The 20,076-nt window shown below is 42.0% G+C and overlaps 1 protein-coding gene across 4 annotated transcripts in view; it reads right to left on the reverse strand.

Moving 5' to 3' along the window:
- Positions 1 to 20,076, reverse strand: part of wnt5b (wingless-type MMTV integration site family, member 5b) — a 130,742-nt gene that overhangs the window by 29,520 nt on the left and 81,146 nt on the right. For all 4 annotated transcript variants that reach the window (XM_072267760.1, XM_072267759.1, XM_072267758.1 and 1 more), the window contains exons 2-3: positions 4,199 to 4,347; positions 3,196 to 3,443 (exon numbers count right to left, since the gene is read on the reverse strand). In XM_072267760.1, coding sequence (XP_072123861.1) covers positions 3,196 to 3,443; positions 4,199 to 4,278 — 328 coding nt within the window. In that variant the 5' untranslated portion in view covers positions 4,279 to 4,347. The remainder of the gene's footprint in view (positions 1 to 3,195; positions 3,444 to 4,198; positions 4,348 to 20,076) is intronic.

A 20,076-nucleotide genomic window follows, 5' to 3' on the forward strand; every position in this document is an offset into this window, starting at 1 on the left:
CTTGTTGTGCGCCTGAGACAGAGGAGATCTGGGTCTTTTGTTCAGCGGAAGATGGGGAGAGAAGATGCCGGAAAGGAGAGGTCGTAGACACCAGGACAGAGTGGTCGTGGAGTGGGGCTAGGAGCTGACGAAACCAGGGGAAATCGAAGGAGGATCGGCGAAGGGGAAACCGTGAGCTCCAACTTGTGCACATTAGACTGTTTCATTGAAATGGGCCCTTTTCTTTTTGTTTTACTTTAGTCAAATTAAGAATTATAAAGCTAAATTGTTTAATTACATATGGTGTGCAGTCTGTCATTTTGTGGTACTGATTTGTAACAGGGCAATACATCCACCCAAACAGAAGGTTTTGCACCTCAATCTCATACGTTTGGTGGGGCCAGAGATGGTCTTCCCTAGTCTCACACAGCCAACAGAACCTGGGGGGTCACATATTTATTACAGGGGAAGCCCATACCTGATGTATGATACATTCTATATTTGAATGTGTTGATATGTTCCTATACAATGAAGATTGAACTACAGGAGTATCTGAATAATAACACTTCCTCAGAGATGTAATAGGTGTTAAATTGATAAGGTATCTCAGTTATTATTTTCACATTTGAAGACCATAAGACCATAAGACAAAGGAGCAGAAGTAGGCCATTCGGTCCATCGAGTCTGCTCCGCCATTTTATCATGAGCTGATCCATTTTCTCCTATTTAGTCCCACTCCCCTGCCTTCTCACCATAACCTTTGATGCCCTGGCTACTCAGATACCTATCAATCTCTGCCTTAAATACACCCAGTGACTTGGCCTCCACTGCTGCCCGTGGCAACAAATTCCATAGATTCACCACCCTCTGACTAAAAAAATTTCTTTGCATTTCTGTTCTGAAAGGGTGCCCTTCAATCCTTAAGTCATGCCCTCTTGTACTAGACTCTGCCATCATGGGAAACAACTTTGCCACATCCACTCTGTCCATGCCTTTTAACATTCAAAATGTTTCTATGAGGTCTCCCCTCATTCTTCTAAACTCCAAGAAATACAGTCCAAGACTGGTGAGATGGAAATGAAAAATGGTGCTTAATTAAACATTTAAATATAACTTCAGAATATCAAAGGTGACCTTTAACTTTGTAACCCAAAAACACACAAGGAAAAGATGGCAGATGGAGTTTAATGCTGAAAAATGTGAGGTGCTACATTTTGGTAGGACTAATCAAAATAGGACATACATGGTAAATGGTAGGGCATTGAAGAATGCTGTAGAACAGAGGGATCTAGGAATAATGGTGCATAGTTCCCTGAAGGTGGAATCTCATGTGGATAGGGTGGTGAAGAAAGCTTTTGGTATGCTGGCCTTTATTAATCAGAGCATTGAGTATAGGGGTTGGGATGTAATGTTGAAATTCTATAAGGCATTGGTAAGGCCAAATTTGGAGTATTGTGTACAGTTCTGGTCACCAAATTATAGGAAAGAAGTCAATAAAATTGAGAGAGTACAGAGGAGGTTTACTAAAATGTTGCCTGGGTTTCATCTCCTAAGTTACAGAGAAAGGTTGAACAAGTTAGGGCTTTATTCTTTGGAGCATAGAAGGTTGAGAGGGGACTTGATAGAGGTGTTTAAAATTATGAGGGGGATTGATAGAGTTGACGTGGATAGGCTTTTTCCATTGACAGTGGGAGAGATTCAAACAAGAGGACATGAGTTGAGAGTTAAAGGACAAAAGTTTAGGGGTAACATGAGGGGGAACTTCTTTACTCAGAGAATGGTAGCTGTGTGGAACAAGCTTCCAGCAGAAGTGGTTGAGGCAGGTTCGATGTTGTCGTTTAAAGTTAAATTGGATAGATATATGGACAGGAAAGGAATGGAGGGTTATGGACCGAGTGCAGGTCGGTGGGACGAGGTGAGTAGGAGTTCGGCACGGACTACAAGGGCCGAGATGGCCTGTTTCCGTGCCGTAATTGTTATATGGTTATATAAAATAAATAACTGGGTTATCTAAAAATATCTCAATATACAGTATTCCAAACACAGGTGCAATCGGTCAACAGCTGGAAGAGATGCCGTGCTCCTGTTGTAGAGCTGCATCTCATTCCGGTTTAAAATTCTAACCTTCTGGTTTCCCCATCATTGCATTTTAAGGATCTCATGGTTTCTTCATAAACATGTGTGCCCCAGAGCAAAATAAACTACAGTAGCGGGGTCGTCATTTTTCCCTCCAAATAGATAATTTAAAAGGGAGAATTTGTTCAAAGAAATGCTTTCCTCATCATGGTTTCATTGTGACCATTGGAGTTTAATCTGCGAATGAATGAAACGGTGACCTTAAATGGCACGTAGCTGTCATTTTAAGAGACAACATCAACATTAGTATGTAATCTTATTGAACTAAACTTGTCAGTTGTCTGCACAATTCCAAGTTTATAGAAGTTTCCGTTTCTAAAAATATATGTTATAAACTAAATGCATGGTATTTTAATCGAGGGTGAGTTCAATTCTGACTTCTAATGCTGCCCCTGAAAATCACCGAATCAGAATAATGGGCATTTTCATTTGCCTCAGAATATACAGGAGTGGCATTAGTGAACGAACTGCAAGTGCACAGTTCACTCTCGGCTCGCTGCCAGCAAACTTTTCAACTAAGTGAGCGTCAAGACCACAGAACGAACTTGGAAACAGCACCATCGCCTGTCACTTTTATTTAAATAAATTACTTTTCTGACAAGTGGCATCACATCTAAGCGCATTATATAAACAAAAGTAACCCCTTCCCCTCCCATCGCCAGAGAGAGAAAAAAACTGATAAAGAGTATAGCGGTCTAAAGAATAAAGGTGTCCTGGAAATCAAGCCAAGTTGCCAATCCATCTGCTCTGCACATGGCGTTTGGCTCCATTCTCTCCCAGCCCCCTGACTGACACCTTCATTTATTATACTGCGTGTCGGTAACATCAATATAGTCCCAGATTTCTCGAAACCCTGTGAATGGATAATTGAATTTCAAAAAGGCTGGGACAATGCATCCAGGCGACACCTTACCATAAACTTAGACGGCAAGGACTAATGACTCGCAGGTCGCGCTTCCAGAGAAAAGGATTGACTTCACTTTTGTTAAAAGAACGATCGAAACGGATCTAACACTTGAGTGCTAAACTTTTGTTTCAAAAGAAGCTTCTTTTGTTATGTAGCGAAGTGGAAAGTCTCACCTATCTGCATTACCCTTCCAAACACGGAGGTGTTATCTACGGTGCTGCAGTTCCATCGCCTCTGTCTGAACTGGTACTGGCATTCTCTGATGCCTGTTTTTGCCCCTTCTCCAATATAAACCATATGATCCTGGTACAACTGGCATAACTTCCTCTGCCCCTGTGACAGGCCGTTCAGTTGACTGCAGAGAGGTTGGGCGCCAATTATATACATCTCAGGCCGTTGAATTGGGTTCATAGCCAAAGACCTAGAGTGGGTTAAAAAAAGATTTATTAGGGAACTCAAGAGATTTGGCGTTATTTAATAGGATCAACTTGTTTCCAGCTTCTTCGAATAAAGCTTTTACTCGCTAATGACTTCAAATATTTTATTTTTAATCATTAAGCGGAACGCAGTTAAATTAAGCACTAACCATCGGTTTCATTAATTCTTTAAAGCTTACTTAAAGGAGAAAACTATTCGTTTTAAGAGAATTACATTTTTCATTTCAAGGAGCCAGCTTGAAATTATCGATTGTAGATTAAATTATCCATTTTTTTGGACTACGTACTTTCGAAGATACTGTACGCTGTGCCAAATTATTATCGATATTGTGACTGGAAATATCTTATTCATATTGCGTAGTGTTCTTAATGGGTTGTGTTCATGGGACAATACTCTGCTAAATGTTGATATTAAGTGTCAAAAGTCTCAGACGTCAGCATTGCTGTGAATTCTTCTTTCAACTCAATTTAGACAATGATATAAACTATCTATCTATCTATATGTATATGGAATTTGATTACAATTTTGAATTCCATATCTTCCTTCAAGTGGGGATTCATTAAAGTTCCACAATATCTAACATGTTGTTCTTTATTATCATATATACTCATCCAACACCATCGTTCCCCTTCACCTAACACTCGAGATTAATTAAAATGCACCATGAAGCTCAAACCATTCTGAATTAAGTGTGCCGACAGGGAAAAAAAAGTAAGAACAAAATATTGAGGTACTTACCACCAGGAGTTTGCCTGAACCAGACTCTGGGAAAAACTGGATAGTAAAGCGGCAGCCAACAGAAGACGAAGCCCAGTCATGGTGAGCCTGGCCGGGGTCAATCCTACATGGAGTGCTCCCTGGGCCAGCAATCGCACCGCCACCGCACCCTGTAAATAAAAGTCAACGGCAATCAGCCCAGCTCTCGGCTAGACCCACACCACCGCGATACACCAGTTACTTTTTGGAGTCCCCGTGGAACGCAATTGATATTCCTTGCTTTGCAAATAGTAGCTGTAGGATCTGGCTGAATCGTAGCGATTCCCCTAATGAAGCCAAGAGTTTTTATGAGGTTCCATCTCCTCACTCCGATTGGTCAGAGACTATTACAATAAATGGGGAAAATTTTAACTTCAGGTCTGACATCTGAAAGTAAGTTTACACATTAAAGTTAAAGAGAAACGAACGTTTTTTCTATCATCAGTCTTCCCCCCGAAACCCGGAGAGGTTTCTATTCAGCAACAAAAAAGAAGGCATATAACTATGTTGTGGTCTGGCGAAGAGGGGGAGGGCGCCAATCCAGCAACAGCAGCCAACGAAACGATCGCACTCTCCCCGAGTGGGTCTCGACCACCAGTGTTAACCAAACACCAAATGGATACAGATTGTGGGCTGTACAAACACGATATCCTGGGGTTGGAGGATGATACACCAGCATACCACAGCACGTCCAAGAAAAGCGCCTTCCCATCTGTTCAACCGTTCAACAAACTTGATAGAGATTTACCGTCTATAAACTTATGGGGCAACTAAAATTCTGAGTGGTCGAAAGGGAACACGTAAAGGGTCCGACAGAAGTTTTGAAACGTATTCAAACAGTATTTATACTAGATTGATGCATAAGGGTATTTGTTTTATAACCGAATGATCAGCAGTTTTCAGACAGGGGCTTCACATTTGAAATATCAATCACATCTGCAATTCATTAGGCACAATACGTCAATTTGGAAAACATAAAGACAATGCAAGATATTTGAACGGTGCGCCACGCGATTATTATCCCGGGAATGGAACAACATCAGTTGATGAAAAGCAGATTTTCCAAACTTGAAATTATTTCCAAAAGGCGACATGGGCTCACCTTTGAGAAGGGTGCTGAAGTGATCAAAGAGCGGGCTGCAGATTCCACTCAAAGACATTGTATTATTATGCAGGGACATTTCGGAAATAGCCTGGCGCCCTCAGCCAGCAAATCGTAACAATAGTCACACCCTCCTTCTAAAAGACCTTGAATGTATTCGCGTTTCTTCACCTCCATCCCCCACCACCTCCTGTAAATCTCGCGCTATATAGTAATCTTAAAGATTTCTAGTCTGCCCAGATTTTGCTGATAGTGACAAAACTTTATTGACGTAAACTATCGCTTCCGGTAGCATCAATTCACACTTTCCACTGTCTAACGGTGACATAAATGCTGTTTCTGCCATACCAGCGAGTAGTAACTGACTTAGATGATACAGTAACCACCAGCAGCGGGAGCCAGACCAATATAAATTCCCAAAATTTAATTTATCAGATGCCTAAACCGGATCATGAGGTAGTACAGCACCAGAGATAGCGTCCAATGTTTCTCAGCTCCTCTTACCTGGAGACTACACGTACAGTCATCCAGAATCATGCCGTGCAGACCTCCGCCTGGGTAGCAGATGTTTTTGACCTTACTGTCAAAAATAGTACAAACGCCAGCCTTGCAGTGACCCAGAAAGAAAGAAAAACGATCTAAATTCCCTAAACAGTTCATTTCAGTGTTCATATTTAACATTAAGAGGACCAGACGTCACGCAGATTGCTTGAAATACCACGATGTCTATGCCGTCTAATTACATTTTTTAAAAAGCCAGCTATCAAAAATCCTGTTCTTCCAAATAATGACAACCAGCCAGAGCCTGATGCTGAAGTATTGCTACAGAGCAAAATAAAAATTCAATTCGCCAAGGAATCTATCGCCGCCATTCCATTTCCATTTAATTTAACGGCATAATTTATATTTTTATTATTTCCTGTGATGTTGGTATAAGCCAACGTTTATTGCCCATCCATAATTACCTTTCAACAGCCATAGAGCAAATGTGCTGGCAAATATAGGGAGCGCCGGGATTTTGACTCATCTCTATGGAAGGTGACACATCTCGATCTCAGACCTGGAACTCAGAAACAACTTGCTGGTATCCAGGGCTTTCGGTTTTGGAGATCATCCCAAAGGCAGCCTTGGTGAGATGCTGGGGTCATCTTATATTTGATAATCTATGTGTTCCCATAGGTAATGAAGATTATATTTAGGGTGTTCACAGGAACTGCTTTGTCCTTAATCATATTTAGTTACTTTGGTGGTGTTGAAAGGGCTCTCCTCCAGGCAAGAGAAGAATGCTGTCACACATTCCTGACTTATGCCATGTATTTGTTGGCAGGTGGATGGGGTGTCAGATGATAAGTCATTACAGAATATCCAGTGTCTCACTGGCTCCTATACTAGAGCATGGTACAATTGCAATTCTGATCAGGGACAATTCCAGAGTGGGGATCCAGTGGTGGCAGTGGCATTGAAAGGTTGGTGGTTGGGCTCCCTCTTATTAGAGAAGGCATGAACATTACTTGCCACTTATCACTGTGTTTGTTATAGAAAAGATGTGATTACACTAGGGACAGTGCAGAGGAGACAGACCATGATGTTGCCAAGGCTAGTAATTTTTTTGCAGAGGATAGACTGGATAGACTGGGGGTGTTTTCTTTGGAACTGAAAAAGCTGGGGGAGAATTAATTAAAGTGTATAAAATTATGACAAGCTTAACGGGGTGAAGTGGAAGGATCTAATTCCCTTACCAGTGCAGTCAAAAACCAAGGGGATTTAAAATAATTGGTAGAAGGATTAGAGAAGGGATGAGGAAAAATATTTTCATCTAGTGGTCTGCAGCTCACTGGATGAAAGGGAGTGACAGAAACCTTCATCACATTTGAAAATGTGCTTGGAGCTCTGACTCATATTTGTAGTGGACCTATATAGCAAATGAGGGGATTTCTAGGCCATTTCAGAGGGTATTTCTTGCTGTATGGCTAGAGTCATACATGGATTAGACTGGGTAAAAATTTCCTTTCCTAGTGAACCAATGGAACTTTACACAAAATGTGACATTGTTCAGCATGTATTTTCATTTCTTGTTTATTTAATTAACTGAATTTCCAGAGTCACCATGAATTCATTAGGCAATACCTCTGTGCTTATTGTAATGTGATCATTGTGCTCTATCAAACAATTATGGATATTTTTACAAAACGTACTGGGTCATGAGTATGGACATCGCCAGCAATGACAGCATTTGTTGTCCATTTCTAATTATCCATTGACTAGAAAGGCTATTAAGAGTCAACTAGATTGGTGGGCTTAAAGTTACATGCAGGCCAATTGGTAAAGATGTCGGGACCCTTCCCTGAAAGACATTCACGAACCAGATTAGTTTTGAATATAAATTGATAGGTTCGTGGTTTCCATTACACAGACTTACTTTTGTTTGATTTTAGAAGTTTTAAATGTTTACGTGAATTTAAACTTTCAGTTATCATTGAATGATTCAAACTCAAGTCCCTGGGTCAATGGTGCAAACCTTTAGCAACTGGTATCCTGCTGTTCCCCTGCATGCTTTAACTTATTTGGTTCTTTCATTAATTATAATTAATGGCAAAAAATTCCATGAAAAGATACTCCAGAATGTGCAAATATAAACTGTGTACAAAAAGTCATGAACATTATCAGTATCATATAACCATAGGCGTCACTGTATTATCTCCTGCAGCAGTATTAAATCAAATCTATTTATATTCCAACTCAAATCAATATTACAACTGACAGATTGAAGTTATAGTCCGGACTTTTGCAATACATTTGCACAGGGTACTAAATTGAAAATACACATTATGAGCCATAGCACAAGTAGGGGAAGCAATTGATGTGCTGTGCTTCTATTCATTACAGTAGCTTTTGAATGAACATTCAATTCATCTATTGAAAATCACTTTACATCAACTATGATGTTTGACTCTGTAAACGACGCACAGTCTATCACAGGAAGTTTTTAAAAAATTGATTTTATGTTCAATAAATACATCTCAAAAATCTCTGAGTTGATTTATGGAAGTGGTCTTAAGAGATGTTTAGTATTGCAGTCTTCCTCTACTGAGTATCTTACTTTGCACATTTCACTACCAGACTATAAAACTTAGTTAATAAAACTCTACAGCCATCTGATTTGCAAACTGTCTGATTGCAGTACTTGGGCTGTAGTACTCATGTCTTCATTTGCAAATAATACCACAAGGTGGCGCTTCAAATATCAGCCTGCTCCACTATGATCATCCTTGAAACAGGTGTTTCATCCTTGAGAAGGATGGAGGAGCACAAGAAGCAGCACATTGTACATTAATGAGGTGAATTAATATTATATTATTTTTGTCACTTATAATATATACAGTATTTGTTCTTGTTATATTAAAAAACCCACTCAAAGTTTAACATCTTAAGAACTCGTATTAATAACTTCTTTCAGAGCATCATATAAATAAGGTGACTGCAGATAGGTGTGGGAACAATAGGGTTGTTATAGTACATTATTTTAACTTTCCTGATAATGACCAGGACTGCCATAGTGCTAAGGAATTAGGTGGGCCCGGGAAAGATTTTTGAAGTTATATGTAGATGGCCCAACTAGACAACAGGCTAACATATAAGTGAGGGACCATAATACTACGAGCTTCAAGATCATTATGGAAAAAGATAGGACTGGTCAACAAGTTAATGTCCTAAATAAAGGCAAGGTTACTTGTGATGACATTGGATAGGGACTTTCAAAGGTTGATTGGGTAAAGTTGTCAGCAGGAAAAGGTTATCTGGCATATGTGAGGTTTTTAAGTGTGAGATGAGAAGAGGCCAAGGCCAACAAATAGGATGCAAGAAAATGAATCCCAGGGTAGTATGAGTCTCATACTTTGATAATAAATTTACTATAAACTTTGAAGTTCCTGTCAGAGTGTGGGAGAAGGGAATCCCTGCTCTACTCACTTTACATTTATGACTGTGTGGCTAAGTACAGCTCCAATGCCATATTTAAGTTTGCCGACAACACCACTGTCGTTGGGCCAATCAGAGGTGGTGACGAGTTGACATATAGGAGAGAGGTTGGAAATCTGGTTGGATGGTGCCACAACAACAACCGCTCACTCAACGTCATAAAATTAAAGAGCTGATTATCGACTACAGAGGGAAGAAATCAGAGGTCCACGAGCCTCATTAGGGAATCAGAAGTGGAGAGGGGCAGTAGCCTTAAATTCCTTGGTGTTATATCAGAGGATCTGTCGTGGGACCTGCACGGAAGCACCATCACAAAGAAAGCATGGTAGTGCCTCTACTTGCTTGAAAATTTGTGTAGATTCAACATGTCACAAAAACTTTGGCAAACTTCTGTAGATATACAATGGAGATTATCCTAACTGGTTGCAGACTAGTATGAAAAAAACAATGTCCAGGAATGGAAAAGTTTACAGAAAGTGGTGAATACAACCCAGCATCCTTCTTCACCATTGAACAAACTTACATTGAGTCAAAAAAGCAGCATTCGTCATCAAGGATATTGAGCCTGTGTTCCCTGGATCCTATACCTCCTCCTTGATGGTAAATGAGAAGAGGGCACTGGCATCACCTTTTGAAGATGTCCTCATTGCTGGGGAGGCTAGTGCCCGTGGCTCAGTTTGCAACTTTCTGCTGCTTTTTCTGATCCTTTGCAGCTACATACCAAATGGTGATTAAAGTCTGTGCTTATGCCGGTTTCCGTGACGTGAGGTGACTGAGAGTACGAGATTCCCCCCCCCCACCCCCCCTGGATAGGACGCCAGCTGGGTAGACTGGAAGACTGGAGCATTGTGTTTTTTAAATGCCTTGCTCAAGGACACACATGCTGCCCCGGCTGAGGCTCGAACCCACAACCTTCAGATCGCTAGTCCAACGCCCTAACCACTTGGCCACGCGCCACACACCAAATGGTGATGCTCCTCATGATACATCTGTAGAAACTTGTGAGTTTTTGGTGGCATACCCAAACTCTCAATGAAATACAGCTGCTGTTGTGCCTTCTTTGTAGTTGCATCAATATGTTAGACCAGGACTGACCTTCACAGGTGTTGATAACCAGGAATTTGAAACTCCTCACTCTTTCCACTGCTGATCCCATGATGAGGACTAGTGTGCGTTCACTTGACTTCCCCTTCCTGAAGTCTACAGTCAAATCCTTGGTGTTGCTAATGTTAAGTGCAAGGTTGTTGTTTTGACACCCATCTAGCTGATTTATTTCACTCCTGTACACCTCCTTGTCACCATCTTAAATTCCGCCAACAATACTTGTGCATCGGAAAATTCATAATGGCATTTTAGCTGTGCCTAGCCACACAAATTGTGGGTGCAGAGAGAGTAAAGCAGTGGGCTAAGCATGCATCATTGAGGAGTGCCAGTGTTGTCAGCAAGATATTATTTCCAATCTGCACTGACTGTGGTTTCCTGATGAGGAAGTCAAGGATCCATTGGAAGAGAGAAGTAAAAAGGCCCAGGTTTTGGAGCTTGTTGATCAGTACTGAAAGTATGATGACGTTCAATGCTGAGCTGTAATCAATAGACAACAAGCAACATAGGTATTGCTATTGTCTAAGCGATTCTAGGCCAATTGGACTACTGGTGAGATTGCATCCATTATAGTTCTTCATCGCGGTAGACATGAGTGCAACTGGGTGATAGTCATTGAGGCAGCTCACCCTGTTCTTCTTGGGGGGTGATATGAAGCAGGTTAGACAACAGTAATAAGAGATAGAAGATGTCTTCGAACACTCCAGATAGTTGGTTGGCAAAGGCTTTCAGTGCCCTACCAGGTACACCATCAAGGCCTGACACCTTGTGAAAGTTCACCCTCTTGAAAGATGTTCTGACATCAGCCTCTGAGACTGAGATCACAGGGTCACTAGATGTTACAGGGATTCGCACAAGCGTAGTTGTATTCTTCCTTTCAAAGTGCGCATAAAAGGCATAGAGCTCATCTGGGATTGAAGTATCACACCCATTCATAGGCCTCACCTGCAAACCTTGCCAGAGCTAAGTGCATCTGCTTCTGTCTCTAACTTCAATTGGAATTGTTTTATTGCTCTTAAAATAGCCTTCCATAGGTCATTCCTGGACTTCTTGTATGGTTCTGGATTACTGTTCTTGAACATCACAGATCTAGCTCTCAGCAGAGTATGAATCTCCTGGTTCACCCATGGCTTTTGGTTTGGGTATATCTGGTATATTCATGAAGGCACACACTCATCTGCACAGGTCTTGATGAAGTTGGTAAAAACGTGGCATAGTCATTCAGATCTGAAGATGAATTCCTGAAGATCGTCCGGTCCACCGACTCAAAGCAGTCCTGTGAGAACTCCTCCATCTTGATGGTGGTAGAGCAGTGGTCAAGTGTGTTGGCTCCTTTGGTTCCACAGGTAATATGTTGGCGGTAGTTGTTCAAAGACTTCTTCAAGCTGGCCTGGTTGAAATCTCCCACAGTGATAGGGTGCACTGTTTTGTCACTGCTGATCATGGTGCTCAGCTCCTCCAGTACCTGCCTGATGTTGGCCAGAGGTGGATTGTACGTTGCTAGAAGGATGATGGCAGAAAATTCTCTCAACAAATAAAATGAGCGATACTTGACCACTAGACGATCCAGGTCAGTTGATCAGTACTGAGTCAGAACCATCACATCTGTGTACCATGAAGCATATACCCCCTCCTTTACTTTTAAAAGACTCAACTGACCTGTCCTTGTGGAGAATAGTGAAGCCATCAGAATGCAGCGTTGTGTCCAAAATGGTGGAGGTGAGCTATGTTTCTGTGAAACAAAGTACCTAGCAGTCCCTGATGTCTCTCTGACATGACAAACTTACTCTGAGGTCTTCACTTTTATTTTCCAGAGACTGCACCTTTGCCATCAAGATGGTTGAGAGTTGAGGTCTAAAGCCTCTGTGTTTCAGTCATACTGGTAGACCAGACTTGTGGACTTCCCCAATTCTGTTTGCATAAAGGGGAATCGCACTTGAGATCTGAATCTGCCATCCAGGGTCAATCAATTTTGGGATCGATAGATTTTTTAAATGTCTTAAACGATTTTGCTTACTGAAGTACCCATATCTGTGAATGTGGGTTTCCACTGTAGTAGTTCTAAATAGGAATATTTGCTGACTCCTATCGGAGCTGCACACAAAGAGTTAACACTTATCTGTACCATCTTTGAATTATGGAGAGTGAGCTTTATATCACTGGTGGAAAGTTACTGGAAGGGATTTTAAAGGACAGGATTTGAAAAGGCAAGCACTGATTACGGATAGTCAGCGTGGGTTTGCTCATTGGAGATCACGTCTCACAAATTATATTGAGGTAGCCAAGAGGACTGACAAAGGCAGGACAATGGATACTGTCTATATGATGTTTATCAAAGCATTTGACAAGATACCACATAATAAGCTAGTCAAGAATACATGGGATCCAGGGAGAGATAGCAAAATGGATACAAAATGGATGAAGGAGGGAGGAGAAGATGGCGGCATGATGCAGCGTGCGCGGCCATTCTGAATGATATCGTATGTGTTAACTAGGAGGCCGTGCACAATTCTGATTTGATGGAGACAGCCGTGAGAAGCACAGAGGAACACCTGGAGAAACTTCTGAAATGCCTGCTTCGCTGCCGCTGCTACTGTGCGATCGAGAATCTCCAGAGGGGAAGGCCCTAAATCCTGGGCTTTGCCTATTGCCTGCTGCCAGGGCCGGGGTCGAAGCGCTCAGCAGAGATGGTGCTCGGTGTCGGAGAGCTGGTCGGAGGCTCGGAGTTTTCGGACGGACTCGGAGTCGGACTATGGTCGGATGCTTCCGGGATGCTGCATCGGCAGGTTTGCGGCGCTGGAGGTTCACCGTCTGCATGAGATGATGGGACTTTCGAGAGACTTTGAGATTTTTTACCGAGCCCATGGTCTGTTCTTTATCAAATTAGGATATTGCTTTGCACTGTGTGATATCATTCTGGAGAAACATTGTATCATTTCTTATTGCATGCATTATTAAATGACAATAAAAGAGGACTGCGTGTCCTCATAATCATAATCATAATCGTAAATTGGCTTGGTGGTAGGAGGCAGAGTGTGGTATTCTAGGCAAACACGAGAAAATCTGCAGGTGCTGGAAATTCAAGCAACACACACAAAATGCTGGTGAACGCAGCAGGCCAAGCAGCATCTATAGGAAGAGGTACAGTCGAGGTTTTGGACCGAGACCCTTCGTCAGGACGTCTTCCTATAAATGCTGCGTTCCACCAGCATTTTGTGTGTGTTGTGATATTCTAGGGGTGCTTTTCGGTCTGGAAATCTGTAACCACTGGCATGTTGCAATGATTAGTGCTGGGCCCTTCATTGTTTTGCCTTACATATTAATGATTTGGAAGGAAGTGTAGGTGACATAATTAGTAAGTTTACAAATGACACATAAATATGGACACGCATGTACACATATATGGACACAAACAAACAATATGCTGAGACCTGCAGCATCTTAACAATTACAGCTAAATAAAATGGTAATTTCCCTAGATTGAATAACATCTACCAAATTTTACTCACAGGTTAATGAATGTCTAAATCTCAATTATTGCACCCCATCCATTGCCTAAATTGAAACTATCTACTTGTTTCTGCTACTATCACTCTTATCCCTCCTTTTGTCAACTAAAATCTGTTACAATACATTTGAGAGTGATCAAAGCACCAATCATAAAATCTCAGAATAAAAGCACACAGAGATCTGATGTGACTGATGTCCTCTTGGTTTCACCACAGTGGTCTTCAAATGAACTATAGTAGATACTTCACCCTGTTAACCTGGAGTGAATGTCGTGCAGCAACTAGAGCAATTCTAATAAACTTGTATGAAATTTAACTACCCTAACATCAGAATCACGTATTCTTTATATATGATGACCTGAAAAGTGAGTTAGATATTTATACTTAAGACTGGATTATTTTGCACTTTGGTTTATTTCAAAGTCCAGCTGAAGCTCATCAGCACAGACCGCACTGTGTCATCACACTTGCAATATCACTTATAACCAGTACTCAACCAACTTTCAGAACTTAAAAACTGATGGTTGAATCCCTCTTTCTTTAAGGTTTGTAAGGAGTCAGCAAATTAAAAGTTGTTTTTGAAACGTTAGCATTATGATATGAGGTAGAAGTGGGTTTATGTTAATTAGTGAATTTGCAGAGCTCAGTTATTTCCTGACTACAGAGTGAGTTGGAGAGAGCGGCATATTACTGTTTTGTACTACTTTAAAGTAGCTGTGACTATTCCCAATGATACCTGTAGTATGATCCTGGCAGTTTTACTGCATGTGCAGGATAGCATCTCAGCTCAGTCACCAATGATGCCTGCAGCAGTTTTACTGCATGTGTGGGGTGCCTCAGCTTAGACACCTTCAGAGGAAAGATCATTGACTTGAAATATAAATTCTGTTCTTCCCTCTCCATGCATACAGATGGTTATCAGTATTTTCTGGGTTTCTTTTCTTGAATCTCTGATTCCCTACAAATACAGTTTGTATTTTTGAATCTGACTTTTTAAAAACTTTCAGCTACTATTTTGTAATATATGCAACATTTCCTCAAACACTTGCTTCTGTGTTCATACAATGACAAATGAAATTTTTGTCTAAATTAAGAACAATATTCAGATTTTCCAAATCTACAACTGCAACAAAACCACTGTAAGCTATTGGAATCAAGAGACCTGAAACTGCTGCGCTATCTAGTGTTATATTATTTATTTGTCAAAGTTCTTTCATAAATGCATAAATACTTTTATTTTCGTTAAGAGCTTGGAAACTGATTTGAACTAACACTTGTCACACATAGTTCTCCTACCATAACAAAGACAGTTGTTATCTACTCCTGGTAATATTAGCAGATGTGTGAGATTCGTTGCTTGGAGCCATTCATAAAATTAACTGGAAACAGTACATGCAGGAAATTAAATTGCCTCACAATGCAGAAGAAATGACAGACAAACTCGCAACAACATCTCTTCAGTGGCATGATATTGCAAGAACCTACAACAATCAATTAAATTCCATCAGCAACTATATATAATAATATATAGTCAATAGCCTACAAGATAGATAGTAACATTCTACAGCTAAACTATATAAGATAGTCACTAAAGTAATCAATTTCTCACCAGTTTTTCCCTAAGTGTAGAATCTAGCTGCAGGCTTATTTACACCGCGTGATTTAACATGACAATGGATTTCACAGACACTGCTTCGCAGACAAGTATGTTTGTACTTCTGGTATAATTTATGATCGATTATAATTCCAAATAACTTCTTTAAGTTTTGGCCAATTCAATGATTATTGACAAGATGCTTGGTTAGTTTTGGAGTTGGGATAGAATATTTGTGAAAAGAAAGCGGCTCTTTCCCTTCAGGTTGTTTCTCCATCACCAGTTGCCTGCCATAAGCCCAGTCTCCTACTTAATCTCACATAAACATTAGGGTTTGTCTATTTCAAGTAACTACGTAAATTGCTTCCAAAAGATTCAGATTCAGATATCTGTGTGCTGTAGCACTTACTTTTTATTCGCAGTTATTTTGTAAATAACACTATTCTTTGCATTTTTGGTTAGATGCTAACTGCATTTTTTTGGCTTTGTAACTGTACTCAGCACAATGACAATAAAGTTGAATCTAATTAGGATTCATTTATCACATGTACATCGAAACATACAGTGAAATGCATCATTTGCATTAACAACCTGCACATTAAAGGATGTGCTCGGGGGCAGCCCACAAGTGTTGCCTCACATTCCAGTGCTGATATAGTAGGCCCACAATGCTCAATACAACACACAAGCAGGAACAACAACAGAACAAGACAACAACTGCAAAATATGCCTCTTTCCTATCTTCCCAACCCCTCACACACACAGTCAAGTCAAGCAACACACATCAAAGTTGCTGGTGAACGCAGCAGGCCAGGCAGCATCTCTAGGAAGAGGTACAGTCGATGTTTCAGGCCGAGACCCTTCGTCAGGACTAACTGAAGGAAGAGTTAGTAAGAGACTTTCAAATCTCTTACTAACTCTTCCTTCAGTTAGTCTTGACGAAGGGTCTCGGCCTGAAATGTCGACTGTACCTCTTCCTAGAGATGCTGCCTGGCCTGTTGCGTTCACCAGCAACTTTGATGTGTGTTGCTTGAATTTCCAGCATCTGCAGAATTCCTGTTGTTCACAGTCAAGTCAAGTCGCTTTTATTGTCATTTTACCCATAACTGCTGGTACAGTACACAGTAAAAATGAAACAACGATCCTGCAGGACCATGGTGCTACATGAAACAACACAAAACTACACGAGATTTTGTGAAACAACACAAAACTACATTAGACTTCAGGCCTATACGGGACTACATAAAGTGCACAAAACAGTGCAAGACAGAACACTAATTAATAAACAAGACAATAGGCACAGTAAAGGACAAATTACAATATAATAATAAATGATGGAAATGTAAACAACGTTTTAGCAGGAATTGAGAAAGAAATGAGCAAAAACTGCAAAGGGAGTGGAGTGGTGTTGTGTGTGCGTGCGTGTGTGTGTGTGTGTATGTGTAGGTTGGTGTGGGAATTGAGGAGTCTAACTGTTTGGGGGAAGAAACTGTTACACGCTCTGGTCGTGAGAGCCCAAATTCTTCGGTACCTTTTGCCAGATGGCAGGAGGGAGAAGAGTTTGTATGAGGGGTGCATGGAATCCTTCACAATGCTGTTTGCTTTGCGGATGCAGCGTGTGGTGTAAATGTCTGTAATGGCGGAAAGAGAGACCTCGATGATCCCGTCAGCTATCCGCTGCAGGGTCTTGCGATCCCAGACGGCTTTCAAACCCCGGGACAGGCCACCTCTGGACCTCCAGTACTTGGCCCTGGACTCTCAAACTTGCAGCCATCAGACCTCCACCTTCCACTCTGTGGCCAAGACTCACAGACTCAACTAGGGTTGCCCACTTTCTCACTCCCAAATAATGGACAAAAGTAGCAATCAAATACGGGACAGAAGTGTTTACTCCGAGAAAGACTACCATGACCATGAAGCCTTGTGCGGGCACCTGTGTGCACATGCGTGACGTGCGCATACATGACGCGTGCATGCGTGTACATGCCGGCTTTTCTCTACAAAACGGTTTTGGCTTAATCTTCGCGATTCTGGTAAGTGAAACTCCACTGTACATACATTATTTCTACTTTATATAGGCTGTGTATTTATCATATCATTCCTGCTTTTACTATATGTTAGTGTTATTTTACGTTTTATGTGTTATTTGGTATGATCTGGTAGGTTATTTTTTGGATCTGGGAACGCTCAAAAATTTTCCCATATAAATTAATAGTAATTGCTTCTTTGCTTTATGCCATTTCGGCTTACGAACGGTTTCATAGAAATGCTCTACTTTAGCGGGGGAAATACAGGATAAGGGCGGTCCCATATGGGACAAACCAATTTAGCCCAATATACGGGATGTCCAGGCTAATACGGGACAGTTGGCAATGCTGGACTCAACCTTCAGGCCTCTGCCTCTGGATTCACTGACGTCGGTCTTCAACCTTTTAGTTTCTATGTCTGGAGTCACTGAGCTCTGCGTTTTGCCTTACACCAGTTGCCATATATGACCTTCAGCTTTGCCTTCTGGACTTTGCCACCCTCTTTGTGACCTTTGATCCTCAACCCCAGGACTTGCCAATCATGGGCTTGGCCTCCGGATTGACCTTCGACCACAGGGCACCTCGGGCCTCTGATCCCAGTGGGCTGTAGGGAGGTGGTGGTCACTGGCCCTCATGACTCCCACCCAAATGGACCTCCAACTTGGAATTTGATGACCTAGGGATTGCTGGTCTCCTTGGTGCCTGTTGTCCCAACCTGATCAAACCTCCAGATCACTGATATTCAACATAGAACATAGAAAAGTACAGCACAGTACAGGCCCTTTGGCCCACATTGTTGTGCCGACCCTCAAACCCTGCCGCCCATATAACCTCCCACCTTAAATTCCTCCATATGCCTGTCTAGTAGTCTCTTAAACTTCACTAGTGTATCTGCCTCCACCACTGACTCAGGCAGTGCTTTCCATGCACCAACCAATCTCTGAGGAAAAAACCTTCCTCTAATATCCCCCTTGAACTTCCCACGCCTTACCTTAAAGCCATGTCCTCTTGTTTTGAGCAGTGGTGCCCTGAGGAAGATGTGCTGGTTATCCACTCTATCTACTCCTCTTAATATCTTGTATACCTCTATCATGTCTCCTCTCATCCTCCTTCTCTCCAAAGAGTAAAGTCCTAGCTCCCTTAATCTCTGATCATAATCCGTACTCTCTAAACCAGGCAGCATCCTGGTAAATCTCCTCTGTACCCTTTCCAATGCTTCCACATCCTTCCTATAGTGAGGTGACCAGAACTGGACACAGTACTCCAAGTGTGGCCTAACCAGAGTTTTATAGAGCTGCATCATTACATCACGACTCTTAAACTCTATACCTCGATTTATGAAAGCTAACACCCCATAAGCTTTCTTAACTACCCTATCTACCTGTGAGACAACTTTCAGGGATCTGTGGACATGTACCCCCAGATCCCTCTGCTCCTTCACATTAGCAAATATCCTGCCATTTACTTTGTACTCTGCCTTGGAGTTTGTCCTTCCAAAGTGTACCACCTCACACTTCTCCGGGTTGAACTCCATCTGCCACTTCTCAGCCCACTTCTGCAACCTATCAATGTCTCTCTGCAATCTTTGACAATCCTCTACACTATCTACAACACCACTAACCTTTGTGTCATCTGTAAACTTGCCAACCCACACTTCTACCCCCACATCCAGGTCGTTAATAAAAATCACGAAAAGTAGAGGTCCCAGAACCGATCCTTGTGGAACACCACTAGTCACAACCCTCCAATCCGAATGTACTCCCTCCACCACGACCCTCTGCCTTCTGCAGACAAGCCAATTCTTAATCCACCTGGCCAAACTTCCCTGGATCCCATGCCTTCTGACTTTCTGAATAAGCCTCCCGTGTGGAACCTTGTCAAATGCCTTACTAAAATCCATATAGATTACATCCACTGCACTACCCTCATCTATATGCCTGGTTACCTCCAACCATGGAGGGTGTCCAAGCAACACTCACAACATGCTGGAGGAGCTCAGCAGGTCGGGTAGCATCCGTGGAAACGCAGTCAACGTTTCGGGCCGGAACCCTTCGTCAGGACTGTAGAGGGAAGGGGCAGAGGCCCTATAAAGAAGATGGGGGGAGGGTGGGAAGGAGAAGGCTGGTAGGTTCCAGGTGAAAAACCAGTAAGAGGAAAGATAAAGGGGTGGGGGAGGGGAAGCAGGGAGGTGATAGACAGGAAAGGTGAAGAAGGAATAGGGGAAAACACAATGGGTAGTAGAAGGAGGCAGAACCATGAGGTGATAGGCAGTTGGTGGGGGGGCAGAGTGAAATAGAGATGGGGGAAGGGAGGGGGAGGGAATTACTGGAAGTTGCAGAATTCTATGTTCCAAACAGTGTTTCCAAGTGAGACAACACTTCACTTGTGAGTCTGTTGGGGTCGTCTATTGCATCCGGTGCTCCCGGTGCGGCCTCCTCTACATCGGTGAAACCCGACGCAGATTGGGGGACCGCTTCGGCGAGCACCTCCGCTCTGTCTGTCACAACAGTAGCCACCCACTTCTACTCTGCTTCCCATTTCCATTCGGA

This window comes from Mobula birostris, chromosome 9 (assembly GCF_030028105.1).
Source record: "Mobula birostris isolate sMobBir1 chromosome 9, sMobBir1.hap1, whole genome shotgun sequence".
Taxonomy (NCBI): Eukaryota; Metazoa; Chordata; class Chondrichthyes; order Myliobatiformes; family Myliobatidae; genus Mobula; species Mobula birostris.